Here is a 14,634-nt window from a genome sequence, read left to right on the forward strand (position 1 = left end):
AGAGAAGGGATTTAAGAAAACCTGAACAAAATACAATCTTTATTCATTATATACAGTACATACAATGCAATACTACAAGGTTTTCTACACATTCACTGTATCCACAGAGTGACTGATCTGAGAGTACCAGCCTTAAAACTCCCACCCAGGGGTCGAGAGAAGGGCAAAACGGAAAGAAAAATAAAATTAAAACAACATTTCTTCCATCAAACTTTGTCGTGTGGAGGATATTAACTCTTAATTGCAAGTATTATTTGGCATTGTGTTCTTTTTTTCCTAACAAAAGGTGCTTTCAATTCCTTTTAACGTTTTTTCTGGCACAAAACAAAAAGCGATGAGCCCTAAACGTTGTTTTAATATCTTAAATAATTAAGGGGAGCCGCGACTTACATGCCCTCCTCCTCCTCCTCCTCCGAAAAAAAAACAAAACGGAAAAACCCCCGAATTTTAGGAGCAACATCTCTATCGTTGCTCCATTGTTACAGGTTTAGCTTTCCCCATGATTCATTTAGAGAATCAAATGTGATGCAGCAGGACACGTCCGTTCCTCCTGCTGATGCTTAACAGTCTGAAATAACTACTCATCTCCAGTGTCAGTGAACACACCAGAGAGCAGCCTGGTTTACATAGGTGTCAACAATGTGTACTACAGTGCAAGTGCTCTGTTAAAGTTTCAATATGCATATTATGGATTCGAAGCTGCAAGAGAAGAAGAGTAACTAATGGATGCATTTTCCATCCCATTTAGATATTTTTGTATGCGACGTTAGGCTCATGTCTGACACTAAAAAAGAACCATAGCAGTATTTTTTGAGCGCTAATGTTCAACTTTTTTGCTCATGTCATGTGATTTTAAAGGAATAGCTGGAATAATGTTGGGAAATGTGCTTTCTCGCAGAGGATCGGGTGAGAATATTGACACAACCACAATTAAAAGTATAAAGACACGTCCAAAAAATAGCCACAAATTAGCCACCTGCACAGCACCTCCAAAACTCATAATACACCACCTTATCTAAAATCATGATAAGGTGTGGTGTTATAAACAGATTGATTTAGTTATATGATGTTCAAGTGCAGTAACTTAAGAGACTTGTTGTTCTTGTTGTTGTTGTTGTTGTGTGTTAATAAGTGAGCTTTAGATTGCCTTTGGACAGAGCCAGGCGTTATGCTAAGCTATCAGCTAGTGGTAGCCTCACATTTAGCGTACATGAATAAGAGTGTCTTGATCTTCTCTGCAAGAACATTTGTTTCTCTGACATCACTGCCAACTCTTTTTCCAACCCCCTGATTTCCAGCTGCATGTCACCAACCATTTAAACATAGAATATAATGTCACATTTGTCAGGAATGACCAGAAGCTTATGGTGGCTAATGTCAACTTCAGTGTAGAAGGATAGCTCAGTTCTTTCCATGTCACATAGTCTCACTTTCACCTTACAGTAGAGACGTTTTCTTTACCTGTACGACGCCAGTATGATCCTTAAGCTTCAACAAGTGCATAAAAAAAAGGTAATTAATGCCAGTAAATGAGACTTATAAGTACACTAGCTCTGACAAGTTGACCTGCTAGAGTTGTGAATGCATCAATGACGTCTGGTGATTCAAAGGAAAATCAAACCCACAATTTCATCACACTGGAAAAGCTAAAAATGCACTTTCCACTCTCAATGTCAAACTGGCACCAGCACTTCATTTACAAACGCACACCGGCTGTTTGAATATAAACCCAATAAGTGAAATGAGTATTGTTTGTGGACCCTGGCGTTTTTGGAACAAATAAAAAATCCAGCACAGGATCCGTCCAATCCCCAAAAATCTTCCATATGTATATTTACATATCCTGTACACCCTTTAGAATGAAGTCCATTAACTACTGAGGAAAGTAAATGTTACTTTACCTCGAGTCCTCTGTAGTATATGCAAATTTACCAACCAATTGTACAACCGAAAACAATATAAAAAGGTATATTTAGATATATATTAAATTCAATCTCATAGAACCATTCCTCTATTGTAACTACAACACTATTCAATTGGTTTTTTTAGCCTCTGCATGGCTGACACTATCACAAATAGGGGGCATATGTTGCAGAAAAAGCAAGCTTAACAGATGAGGGTTTGGCGGGGGGGAGGCTGAAATGTGACCCAAAGGACAGAAGAGCTCGTCGTTATGGAGAGAGAAAGCTACTTCCTGGTTCACGGTCACACACTTCTGCCTTCAATTCAATGAACAAAAAGACTGAAAACAAATGCGTGCAAATTCTCCTTTTTGGCCATTAAGTTTCTGGGATGGAAAAAAAATCCCAAAAAAATCACATGAAGATGAAACGATTTTGCGTGCTCCATGAGACCATCACCACCAAAGACAAAACCCAAAAGGTATGGTAAGATATTGTGCGCTTAGAGACGCACACACCTCAGTGAGTTCTGTGAGTGTTCCTCCTACCACAGTGTTTTTTAAAGTGTGTGTTCTCGAGGCTCACCAGCAGGGGGCGCAGACTGACAGCAGCTCAGTGATGGTGGTGATAATGGTTAAATCCCACAGGAAGGTTCAGGAATAGAAAAATAACTGGTCTCTGTCTCCTCCAGTGGGTGAGGTAATTGCAGGGGGGAGGGGGGGGGGGAGGGGCTAGAGCGTGATGAGGTCTACCAGGTTGCCCTTGGGAGGAGTCATGCTGTCCGGGAAGAAGTTGACGAGTGTGTCGAAGAGCTGCGTCCTCTGAGCGTACGTCTGGTCCACGTCGGAGAAACCTGAGAGGAGCAGCAGCAAAGATAAGACATTTTTAGACTTTAAGACTAACGGTTTGGGGGGTCTTTGGGCTTTAATGTGTTTTTCCACTGGGATTTGCTACGTATGGTATGACTGCAGTGTTAAAATCACACTATTTTGATTATAGATTCATCGTTGTGTACGCAACAATGTCAGATTAGTCACTTTTAGACACTCAAATATTGAGATTTCCTTCTAAATAAACTCAATTTTTAAGGTTTATAGCATATTTCCCATCATTCTGTTGGTAATTGTGTGATATATGCCAAGTTCAATGTAAACACACTATTTTAAACGAGGCGATTGGACAAGCTCTGTGTTTGTCTGAGGAATGGGTTCAAATGACATCCAATACATGCATATTTGACAATTAGAGAGAAAATCCTGGATAAATCTGGTCTAGACGTCCTATGTGGACCTTAAATGAACACTTACCCAGTGGGATGAAATCAGAGCTGGACTTGAAGAGCGCCGAGGGCAGGAGCTGGAACTGAAGCACGAAGAACATTAATGATCAACAACAGCAGGGACTGTAAATCCCCCCACCCCTCAAGGACAATCCAGTACCTCTTTGGTCTCGTCCGGGTCCGTGTGATCCACGGTGAGCGAGAGGTCGTTCTGCAGGTACTTCAGCGCGTTCAGCGGCTCTGATTGGGCTTTCTCCTCAAACCTGACCAATGAAAACACATCACCTGCAGTTACAGAACTGACCACTAGATGGCAACAGAGCAGGAAGAATCCTCCAGATCTAGAGCTTGAAGTTGCTGCGTCCCACCTGTACTTCCTGATGAGGTATCTGCAGTGGCGCAGCAGATACTCCTTGGAGGGCCGACACAGTTTGAGGGACCAGAAGTCGTCCAGACGCATCTTGGGAGAACAAGACTTTCCCGGGTTTCCGCCAAACAAGTAGTGCACCTGGATGCAGAAGATAAGACACTGATTCAATATGAGAAGCTAAAAACACCAACATAAGAAAATGTTATTGGGGTCTTCGGCTTAATTGGGTTATGCGAGTGATCCAATTTACATAGTCAATGTTAATGAAGCCAAAAACTACTTTTAAGTAATAAAAGGCTTATTTTTCAACCCTTTTGTGGCTTATAAGAAATATTGCAATGATTCGCAAAATGTAGCATCTTTTATTAACCATTTTATGCATTTGTGGTTTAATTTGTGTTTTTTTCTCATGATTTTAAGGTGGGAAATCTGCAAATTTGAGTCACGAATGGGGTTTTTATCCTCTCCAAACGTGTGACTCTTGTCCTTCACGGCTTTGTTTTGTTAGGAGCAATGAGTACTTCAGAGTACGACTGAAAATGACTTCCATCTTCTGACGTTGTTTAAAAGGTACACAGAGTACAGCTCTGATAGAGAAGTAGAGCCAGGTGTGAGATTGAACATCTTCAGAGGAGTAATGCACCATAAATACAGATCTTGACAGCAGCAGCCCGCCTTCGAAAAGTGTTCAGAGTGTTACTATTAGAGTGTGTGAGCCCCATCTGTGTGTGTGTGTGTGTGTGGATGTGTTACCTTGTGCATCTCATCGTAGACCAGCTGGTGTGCAAAGCGTGGACAAGGCTCCTCCTCCTGTAGAGCCTTGCTCGGGTTTTCTTTCACTGCCTGATCGTTCTTATACACACAAGACCTGAACACACACAAACACACACACACACGAGAAGAAGGCACATGTACATGTGTGAGCAAAGACTAAACACTTCCTGAAGCCCTCAATAAATTCAGTTTGTCTCACACCGTCTTCAAATGTCTCTGACTGTTACATCGAGTACAAGAACAGCTACTGGACCCGGTGTACTGGAACAAGGAGAGCTGGAGCATTACAGCCTGTTCCTTCAAAATAACTGAAGCAAACATGACGTGCACAAACCCACACAGTACACACACGCTTCAAACCGTGACACTGATTTATAGATATTTATCTCTGAGGTAATGATCACATTGTGTCGCCCGTACCAGTTGTTGCGGGCGATGTCGTAGATCCAGAAGGAGTTGCGTACGTTCTCCTCCCGCTTGTCCTTGTCCTTGCTGAGGCCCGACAGGACGTGGATCTCGTTGAGCTCGGGGTCGATGGTGGCTCTCTGCGTGAAGCCCGTCATCGGCACTGTGGCGGCAAAAACAAAGAGAAATCAGCAGCTGTGTTTTTATTTATCCTGTGGCTTTTTCTATGGAATCTTGGTGTTGGTGTGTACTGGAGCTTGGGGGGGGAAGGGGTTGTTTAACCTGGCTGCCATTAATCAAATTTTAGACACATTTTTCCTCAAGTTTGATCATTTCTAGAATAAACATTGCAAGGATTGGCATAATGTAGAATATCTTGCATATACCGTCATGCATTTTGGGTTTTTTCCTTCTGAATTTAAGGTGGGAAATCTGCAAATTTCACTCACCTGCTTGGTGTAGTTTTTATGGAAAGAGAGGGAATTAAACCGCTATTTTTCTACGGCAATCTTACAACAATTATCCACCGCAATATCCGTTATCATCACTTGCCCTCGCCATAGCACTCAGGGTTATTGGTGATGGGATGTTCGGTATGTTTGCTTGTTTTTCCTGCAATAAAAAGGTCAAACCAGGAGTGGATTGTGTATCAAAATGTTAACTTCCTGTGTTAAGCCCCTCGCTGCTTTTTTGGACTCAATACATCTGAATCAGCGGACAGGCGTTCTTATTAGCATAGGGGGAAATCTGTGATTGTGTCAGATCTCTATGAGTGTAATGAATAAAAAACGTCCCTTCAAAATAAAAGCTCATTTGCTCTATTGAGTCGAGTTTCCTACCGTCAAGTATAAAAGATATTGTCTTACTTAAACATCATTCTTGTTATTGGTTATGTAATGTAACCCATGTTGATGTTAGATGACTGCTGGACTTCCCATTAATACAGCTCTCTTTGTTTTGGAGAGCAAAGGTTTTTATCCCCAGTGAAAATGTTTTTCTTCGAGAGGCTAACCCGCCATCAAACACCGATCCAAGCTGAATATTTGGTTGGATTAAAGCTGTTCTGGAAACGATAACACCTGTCTTTTTTTCAGTAAATGTTGGCAACGGGAGGTCAGCGTGACGAGGCGCTGCTGAAGAAGAAGTGCTGAGCCACACATCAACATGCATGAGTTATTATGAGACGCAGAGAAAGGGGGAACTGTTTGTGCTTTCTGCTTCCTTCCTGCCAGGACACATTCTGTTCTTTCTTGCTCTCTTTCACCCGTGCACGTTTAGAATTTTTCAATTTCTCTCTCTGTGTCTGGCTCTGGGAGAACAGAGGCTATTTATACTGCGTTTAAGCTGGCTTTCAGATCTGGGGGAGGAAGTGTGTGACCGCGGCTGGAGAACTTTAAGCAGTCGTATCTTCTCTGACGTGGAGACCATGACTGTCATTTTTATTCAGTGTGATGGAGACGCAGGTTTGTTCAACAGTGCCCATGAGGCTACAGGGCAGCTACTCAAAGAAAAGGAGTTAGAGGAGAGCCTGAGATAAGCCAACATTGTACAGGAGCTTCAGGAGGATAAGTGTCGTTAGCATCTTTTATTTGTTTATGTTGTTTGTTAGCATGTAGCTGCCAGTGGGTGACATCATGTGGGATTTCTTTGAAGATATCTTTTGAAGCTCTAGGGTCCGGTTAACATCCAAAACCTGCACTGTCTACCATGTTGCTCTGCTGAGGCAAACTCTGCCACAACCTTCACCTCTGGATCTTTTTTGTATAAGTATGGCTATAATTAGATGAATTGTGTTCTTCTTACCCATGCCGGAGTCCTTCTTGGTGCCGTCAGATATGATCTCTACGTGGTCTCCGTCCACATCGTAGCTGAAGAAGTCGTTGAGGTACGTCTTTGACCTCTGACCTCCGAACACGTACAGACAGCGGTTCCTCTGGGTAAAGAATAAATGATAATTAGCATTCAAGCTGAACAGAAATAGAAGGATGGTGTATCGAGACAGGCGGGCTTACAGTGTGGAACAGCATGCAGTGTCCGATGCGGGACTGGACGTCCTCCGGCCCAGCGTTACATGAGTCTTCCCGCAGGAGGCTCCACGTGGCGGCCTGGCAGTGGTAGGCGTACAGGCCGCTAAACTGGGGCTCCGACGTCCGGCTGTCCTCCACGCTGCCGTTACACGTCAGGATCCGACCGCCGAACGTGTAAATCATGTGCTTCTCCGAGTCCATGCACATCTGCGGAAGAGGAAACAGGAAGTGTGAGAGATCAGAAAGAGGACGACAACACATCTGTCCTTTAAATGAATTAAAAAAGAGCTGTGAGACATCCTTCGTTTGGGTCTTACCTGGTGGTCAAACACCAACTTGGGTCCTCCGTCCGCGGACGTGTCCTCGCTGAGCAGCGTCCAGGTGTTGGCGTCGATGTCGTAACGGTAGAAGTCGCTCTTCAGAGACTTGCTGTTCCTGACGCTGGAGTCCAGGTACCGGCCCAGAGTGTAGATCTGACGCCGCTGGGAGTCGATGCACATCTTGTGGCACGAACGAGCACTCGGACCACTCTGATTGGTTCACAGGAGACAACACATTCAGAGCTGCTGTTTTATATCGATATAAGATGAAAGGGTATTCATGAGCAGTGGGGACGTTTAAAGAGGAGACTGAAAGAGTTATTCACAAATATACAATGATCTTCCATCTTTATCAAATACTATAGTTTTCTACATTTCTTTACATCTGTTTCTTAACAAAGACAAGCATACAAATAAAAAACAATGATATGATTAAACGAAAACATGATTAAAGATCTCTATTATTTTTAACCTAAATGTTGAGAATTAAGTTGTGTTACTTTACATTTTAAGAAAGTGTTCCTAACTTGAATATTTTGAGTCCCTCCAACAAATTCTTAGTTTTTAAGTTAATTTAACTTATCATTTCTGATTTAATTGTACTGTTTTGAAGCCAAAGTAAGAATTAAAGTATACATTTAATGTACGATTGTTCATTAATAAGTGCGTCTGACAATGACACTGTAAGGTGGATCTGCCTCTTCATTTTCAACAGTTGATATATAATATTTAAGATCTGAAAGCATTTGACTTCTGAGTGCTATCTCTTTCAATCCTATATAGATAGACGAAGAAAGCCTATTGTCTATTCTCAGAGTGTTTCCTCTCACCTCCTTCTCGGTGTCTCTGGAGATGCAGGCCCACTGGTTCTCCTGAACGCTATAAGCCCAGAAGTCAGCGAGGTCCTGAGTGCCGTCCCAGCCTCCGAACAGGTAAACGGTTTCTGTAGGAAACAGACGGCAGTCGAACATGCAACCTCCTCTTCGTCATTTCTAGAACACAGCACTGGCTGCATGGAGGTAAACCTGTTCCTTCTGAATTTGACAGAATGATATAGTGTTCTACGTCTCTACAAATCGTAACTGCTGCTGAACCAGAACACAGAGGTCAGTGTGTAAGTCTTATACGGAGCAGAGGGATGTAATAACTTCTTTCTTCTCTGACACAAAGCAGGCTTTTGTTTTTAAATGTCCGGCAGCAAAGTACAACATCTGCAGGAACAGAAATAAAAGATAGCTGGGTGTCTTAATCAAAACAAGTCTTTATAAAAAAGTAATTTACTTCAGGAACATTTTATTTTAGAGAAGGGATGAAGGAGGGGGAGGGAGCTTAATTTGATTAAACAGTAATAGAGTTTTCGTGTCTGCGTGGGAGGATATGAGTCAGAGCTCCGGTTAAACAGCCGAGTCATAACAATGGCTGCGTGAGTCTCACCAGTCTGCACATCGATGACCATTTGGTGTCCTCCCCTCATCCCGGGCCTGTTGTCGTCACCGTCACCTGCAGAGAGGAGAGGAAGGAGGAGGCGGAGCATGAGGAAGATGAAGAAGGGGGGAAATGATAATGTATAGGAGGTGGAGCGAGCAGAGGACAGGAGCGGAGGGTTTAGCTACAAGGCCGGGCAGATTTCACATGCTGAAATGTGAGGGAGAATAACTCCCACTTGAATGATAGATGGTCTCACTCGTCATGTCGTCTCGGTTGATTTCTTGGGTACCTTTGTTGCATTTGGGGATGATCTGACTCCACCGGGGCTTGTACTCCTGCTGGCTGATGTACTGGTTAAACAGACCGTCTAGCAGAGGAGAAACAGAGATTAAAACAAAGGAAAATGTACCGTTAATGCAAGCTGAAACCGTAAGGATAATACTTTAATGTAGAAGTCGAATCGGAGGATGAAACCCTCTTTATGCGTCACATACATGCACATAAACACACACACACAGTGAAAGTTGTCCTCTGCATTTAACCCATCCTAGTACTAGGAGCAGTGGGCAGCTATTGTGCAGCGCCCGGGGACTGTGAGGCCAATGAGGAGCTACCTAACCCAACTTATGCTAATTGTGAAAATTGCCCAACATATGCAAGTTTCTGACATAAAACTTTAGGGTACAAAACATTTCCAGGTTCACAATAAGACTCAATGAGCTGGTAAATAGACTAGGAAGTGCTTTTCACTCGATTTATCAGGCTTTACCTCTCACAGCTTTGTCTATGAGCTCCTCACAAGCATCAAAGTCTCCCTGCAGCACCAGGCGGTCGTGCAGGTGGGTGAGCATCGGATGCTCCAGCGCTATCCGGGTTTTCTTCTGCAGCGACTCAAAGGCCTCTGTGTAGTTATGCTGACGGAAATGCTTCAGGCAAAGGCGGATGGCTTCCTGTTCTCTGTACTGCGAGGGATCAATGGAGAGGAAACAGATCAATGCAGATATAGACAACGGCAAAACACTCAAATGTGTGATTACATCCGTAGTCCTCCTGCTCAGGGACATTTGTGTTGTTCAGGAAGACCTCGGAGGTAGTTGTTTTATTTAGTTTGCCTCTCTTGCCCCTTGATTAATTCATCCGAATACAGAATCCGGCCTGCTGAATGTGTAATCCACTTGTCACATCTCTAGGCTACTGTCACGTTCTCACCTTGCTGTACCAGTTAAGGCAGGGCTGCACCACATCAGGATCTTCAATACCGTGCAGCTCAATGTACCAGATGCTGAAATTAAAACTTGGACCCCAAGACATCAGAGGCACTGTGAGCAAGAGCAGAAGAAGAACAGGTGTAAAAATAGAGACATGTTCACCATGTATTTAATTAAGACCAACAGAAATCAGCTCTCACCTATTTTGACAAATCTGCAGGGAAACATCTGCTCATCAATCTTGTGCTTTAAGGTGAACGTTTCCTTATTGTAGTCATTCTTAAGGCCACTGGAAGAGAAGGAATGCAATCATTTAATACCAATTACATTAATAGGGTAAGGTAAATGTGGGCTGATGGTCTAGATATGATGCTGCTGTCTTCCTAATTATCATGTACATGCAGAGTTTGTAGAGGAATTTGAAGCAGCCTTTATTGGAAACAGCCCGTACGTATCTAAATGTTCTCACAGAATAAGAATAGCTTAATGATTTCTAAAATAATTTCCGCTTTCCTACAAAACAGCTCTTCCAGGAAAGTGTGATCCTGCAATCACAAGTACTCTGATAAAAGTATTACACTACATTTTGGCTTGATTTAAGTGTTTCCAGGACATCAAAAGTGAATGTCTAGTCTTTACTTTATGCAGGCGGGTCGTCCATTATGTTACTTATACCGATATTTAAAAGTCATTACTGGCTAATGTGAGAGAAAATCAATAATAGCCTTTTTCCACTGTTGTCCGTCCCACATCTGAACTCCACTCAGCCATCAAAAGGCGTAAATAGAAGGCTGTTTGGTGAAGTCCTTTCAGACACGTATACACAAATGTCCCAGTTTGAATATGGCAGAAAGATTCAAAGCAGAACCAAAGCTCAACAGGTCATTAAGTTCCAGCAATGGAAAGTGGCTATAAAAAGGTCAACATTGGTGCTGATAACAATCCGGTGGTTTCAGAACCAGCTTCAAACAACTCTAATTTCTCACACAAAAAAGTAGGGATGCACCGATGCCAAATTTCTTGGCCGATGTCGATCCCGATGTTTTAATGTAATTTCTTTCCCCTGTTGTTATTCCACTCTCTGCCAGGAAAAACAAAATGATTCTCTAAAATGGTTTCAGCTTCAAAGGCTGAGCAAGTTCGTTATTATAACATCGCAGTACGCTGTTTAGAAAGTACGCAGCTTCCCGGATCACCTGCAGCTCGGCCCGCTGTGAGGGGACCGGTGAGCGGAGCAAAACACACGTTTAGAATTAGACGTATCACACTTAGCTATTTTATCTACCTCTGATTCTACCTAAACTAGTCATAAATATATTTACTCTCGACTGTCGGATCACTCATTACTGGATCAGTGAGCTGCATGAGACGGATGGGCTGTCAGGAGACGGAAAGAGGGAGAGATTATTATTTCCGTGTCATTATCCAAAGTTACTGTAAACTTTGGAGTAATGTAGTTAATCTACACAAGTAAATTGCAGATCTCTGGGTGAAACAGTGAAATAGTCCCACACTGCCGACATGTTTTGTTTTCTTTAGTTCATGTTTTTTTGTTATATAAACGGACTACGGGTGCAGCAGATGTTATGACGGACTGCAGGAAAAAATAACAAAAGCATCGCCGACCGCCATCGGTGAATGTCACCTCATTTGCCGATGGCAGTAAATAGGGTGAACATCAGCCGACGCAGATGTCTGGCCGATGCAGATGTATTGGTGCATCCCTACAAAGAAGGTAAATGCTCTGTAATTTCCCACTAAGGCAGCTTGAAAATCTGTGTTTTCCAACTGTAACAATGACACACAAAACCAGTTGTACTGACACAAGCATTGACACCTCACCTGGACAAAAGCTCTGTCATGTTTTCTTCACTCATCCCACCGAACACTTTAAACTTCTTCAAGTTGCACACGTGAGTCTTCTCATATTTTCCAAAAGTGATGCTCTGAACAATCGCCGGCCTTTCCAATTTCAAAATTAAAAACTGAAGGAAAAGAGAGAAGGAAAGGAGACATGTTATAAACTGAAGAGCAGGGTTGTGATGCTGTGATTGTGTGAGGAGCTGCAGGGATTGGCTCATTATCTGACTACAACAGGGTCAATCTACTGCGTCAGGTAAGTGGCAAATCATACGCATCCACATGTCAGCGGTGCTCTAACCAGCCAGGACATCCATAAAATCAACAGAGGCAAATACCAGAGCGAAAGGAGAGACCATTGATTCAGTCTCACTGGTAGGAGGCATTTCACAAAGCACATGTTTTCCCATCCTCATTAAAGACAGAGGTATTCTATCAACTGAACCTGCTGAGCCTTTATCAATATTAATCTAGGACGACACTTTAATAAACTCTGGTGTCATTCATGAGTCCTTCACATAAATTCCTTTATTATCATTAGAAAATAAAAGCACTTTTGACTCTCCTGCCAGGCATTGATCTGGTTCTTTGGGCCCTGTAGATAGATAGAGCCTGATCTCACATTGAAAGTCCCTCGATGTCTCATTCTTGCTGTTTGTTTGGCACGCACTTGGTTTAATTGGTTAACCATTGTTTCGAGAAAGGCTTCATTTCCTCTTGCAATACCAGACAGATTTAACCTCAAACTCTGCAAGTCACTACTGAATAAGTCAATGAGTTCAAGAGACATTATGGTATTTTTTTCGTATGATGAATGCAGACAAAGCACAAACACATAGATTTGATTTAATTTGATGTCTAAAAACTGCTGATTCTCTTGCATCATCAAGCTAAAGTCACGTTATACAATGCTGTTTTTATGTTATACTTAAACTTATACAATAACTTGTTTTAGTCTGCAGCATCAGCTCCGATCTTTGTTGTCATACAATTTGTATTGAATTAAAAGCCTGAATGTCGAACTCAAAAGTCTGAGTTCAAGTAGGGCCAACTTCATTTCTGTTGATCAAACAAGGAGGGGCGTGACCGGAGCTTCTTAATAAACGGATACTGATAACATATCAAACACCTACAAAATAAACAACAAGGCTCCCTGGTATACACAATGTGTCCCTTATGCACACTGTACATCTACATGTGTAGCACTATATGGCACAGAGGGAAGACAAGTGAAGAGAACGTTTATGCAAACATCAGTAGACATACCTGTGGAGGGTAGTTGCTCTCAGAAGACCACCTGGAAGACTGATCATTAGGTTTGTCCACCAAGATATTCCTAAGAAACAACCAAACAGAAATGTAGAGTTTATTAACTCCTGTCACAGTTATGATCCTGGAATCACATTTCATTATGGGGTAGAATGGAAGGATGTATGTGTGTTTGTATTGACTTTCAGTCACTGTAAAAGGAAATGATTCAGGTGCAGTAAAGTCAGTATAAGCTAGCACACAACTGATGTTATCTAGATATCATTACCATCGCTAGCCTGTATCTGAACCAGCAACAGGCGCATGATGTGAAACTATGCGTTACATCCCTTATACATTCTGACATTTACAGTGTTTATTTGAGTATTTCATTTATATAATGTGACCATTCAGTTCTTAACTCAATGTCCCTTTAGCTGGTAAACAAAGTAATTAGCTGTTGATGCTAAAGCAGAGCTATATTTGTTTAGTTGATGCTAACTGGTAGCTCATGAGCTAACGTGGACACTCGTTTTTGACAAACTACAGTGCCAGACTGAATATAGCTTAACCAAACTTTAAGAAACAGTTGTGTTTAGACAAGAAACTAATGTTGACTAAGCTTTTTAATGTGAAGCTGTGAAGAAACGACTGAATAAGTGGCAAGTAATGCTCCAAAAACAAGTTCTAATCAAGAAAATTGACGTAAACAAAGCACCCTGGCAGTTCAAAAGAGACAAACTCCTATTAATTAAATGATTAAACTGACAGTAATCAATACTTATAGGTTCACAAAAAGCTAAAGTGAACATACAACCCATTAAAATCTACTGTTTACAACAAACTGGCGGTAGATTATCAACACCAAACGGCCCTACTGATGCTAAAAATGCTAACACTTGTTAGCTCAGACGGTAGACGAGCTAGGCCGGTCGGGCCCCGCTGGAACAAACAATGGTGTATTGAAGCGATAATGAGACCACTTTTGACCACGAAATGATGTGCATACGATTGAGAGACTAGCGTGTGTATTACTCACTCGGGTAAATATGTAGAGGAGTAAGAGCTCCATTTAAAAACACCGAATGTGAGGACTCTGCTCTCAGGAACCACAGCCATCTTGTTGCAGAAAATAACAAGCAGACAGCGCGAGGCAAGAAGCGGGCAGTGACAGCTCTTAAAGAGACAGTACACCTTGTTTGTTGTTCTGTTTGTTGTTGTTGTTTTCCCTTCAATTATTCAACAAGATATATAGACATCATGTATTCTGTATACAAAATTACATAAAACAAATAATACAGTTTAATATTTGGTAGTTTTCACATTTGTTCATTTGTATATGTTTCAGATTCAGTATTTGTTTAATGCGGATGTTTTGATGATTTTATTCTTATTTCATTCTTGGTAAAACAATGTTAAAACTTAGCTTTGGAGTCAGCCAATTTCTTTTTATAAATATGAAATTTCCCTCAACATAAAATGAACTATAACAAAAACACAGCATCTTCATCCATACTTTCATCCTGTTTGGTTTTATTGCAGGCAATTAAGTATGCAATTTCATGCTGTTACCAGGCCTTGTTTTTTGGGCTGTTTTTGGTTTCAATCTGACCACCCATGCACTATACTTTTCTTCTGTGAAATTTTAATTTCTCCTTTGTCCTATCCTGTCCTCCCGAGCCCTGTCTTGCTTTGTTTTTTGTCTGTCCTATTATATCATATAAAGCCCTGTCTTGTGGTGTCCTATCTGGCCTTGCTGTCCCTTGTTTTGTGATGTCATAAAGTTAAATATTAGATCTTATGTACAGTCATAG

The 14,634-nt window shown here is 41.8% G+C and overlaps 1 protein-coding gene across 6 annotated transcripts in view; it reads right to left on the reverse strand.

Annotated features, from left to right (window-relative positions):
- The window catches only part of mkln1 (muskelin 1, intracellular mediator containing kelch motifs), a 36,682-nt gene extending 22,717 nt beyond the window's left edge, over positions 1 to 13,965 (reverse strand). For 4 of the 6 annotated variants that reach the window (XR_010167779.1, XR_010167781.1, XR_010167780.1 and 1 more), the window contains exons 1-18: positions 13,860 to 13,965; positions 12,839 to 12,908; positions 11,555 to 11,697; positions 9,913 to 10,001; positions 9,714 to 9,823; positions 9,274 to 9,466; positions 8,761 to 8,871; positions 8,511 to 8,576; positions 7,907 to 8,019; positions 7,074 to 7,286; positions 6,742 to 6,963; positions 6,533 to 6,662; positions 4,745 to 4,892; positions 4,304 to 4,418; positions 3,549 to 3,688; positions 3,341 to 3,443; positions 3,209 to 3,263; positions 2,487 to 2,754 (exon numbers count right to left, since the gene is read on the reverse strand). Coding sequence is in view for 2 of the 6 variants with exons in the window: in XM_063905429.1 (XP_063761499.1) it covers positions 2,633 to 2,754; positions 3,209 to 3,263; positions 3,341 to 3,443; positions 3,549 to 3,688; positions 4,304 to 4,418; positions 4,745 to 4,892; positions 6,533 to 6,662; positions 6,742 to 6,963; positions 7,074 to 7,286; positions 7,907 to 8,019; positions 8,511 to 8,576; positions 8,761 to 8,871; positions 9,274 to 9,466; positions 9,714 to 9,823; positions 9,913 to 10,001; positions 11,555 to 11,697; positions 12,839 to 12,908; positions 13,860 to 13,939 (2,223 nt within the window). In the remaining 4 variants the exon portion in view is untranslated. Of the gene's footprint in view, positions 1 to 10; positions 2,755 to 3,208; positions 3,264 to 3,340; positions 3,444 to 3,548; positions 3,689 to 4,303; positions 4,419 to 4,744; positions 4,893 to 6,532; positions 6,663 to 6,741; positions 6,964 to 7,073; positions 7,287 to 7,906; positions 8,020 to 8,510; positions 8,577 to 8,760; positions 8,872 to 9,273; positions 9,467 to 9,713; positions 9,824 to 9,912; positions 10,002 to 11,554; positions 11,698 to 12,838; positions 12,909 to 13,859 lie in introns of those variants that run through there. The other 2 variants (XM_063905430.1, XM_063905429.1) reach the window with 2 other exon arrangements.
- Positions 13,966 to 14,634: the final 669 nt, after the last annotated feature.

Source organism: Eleginops maclovinus, chromosome 17 (genome assembly GCF_036324505.1).
Source record: "Eleginops maclovinus isolate JMC-PN-2008 ecotype Puerto Natales chromosome 17, JC_Emac_rtc_rv5, whole genome shotgun sequence".
Lineage (NCBI taxonomy): Eukaryota > Metazoa > Chordata > Actinopteri > Perciformes > Eleginopidae > Eleginops > Eleginops maclovinus.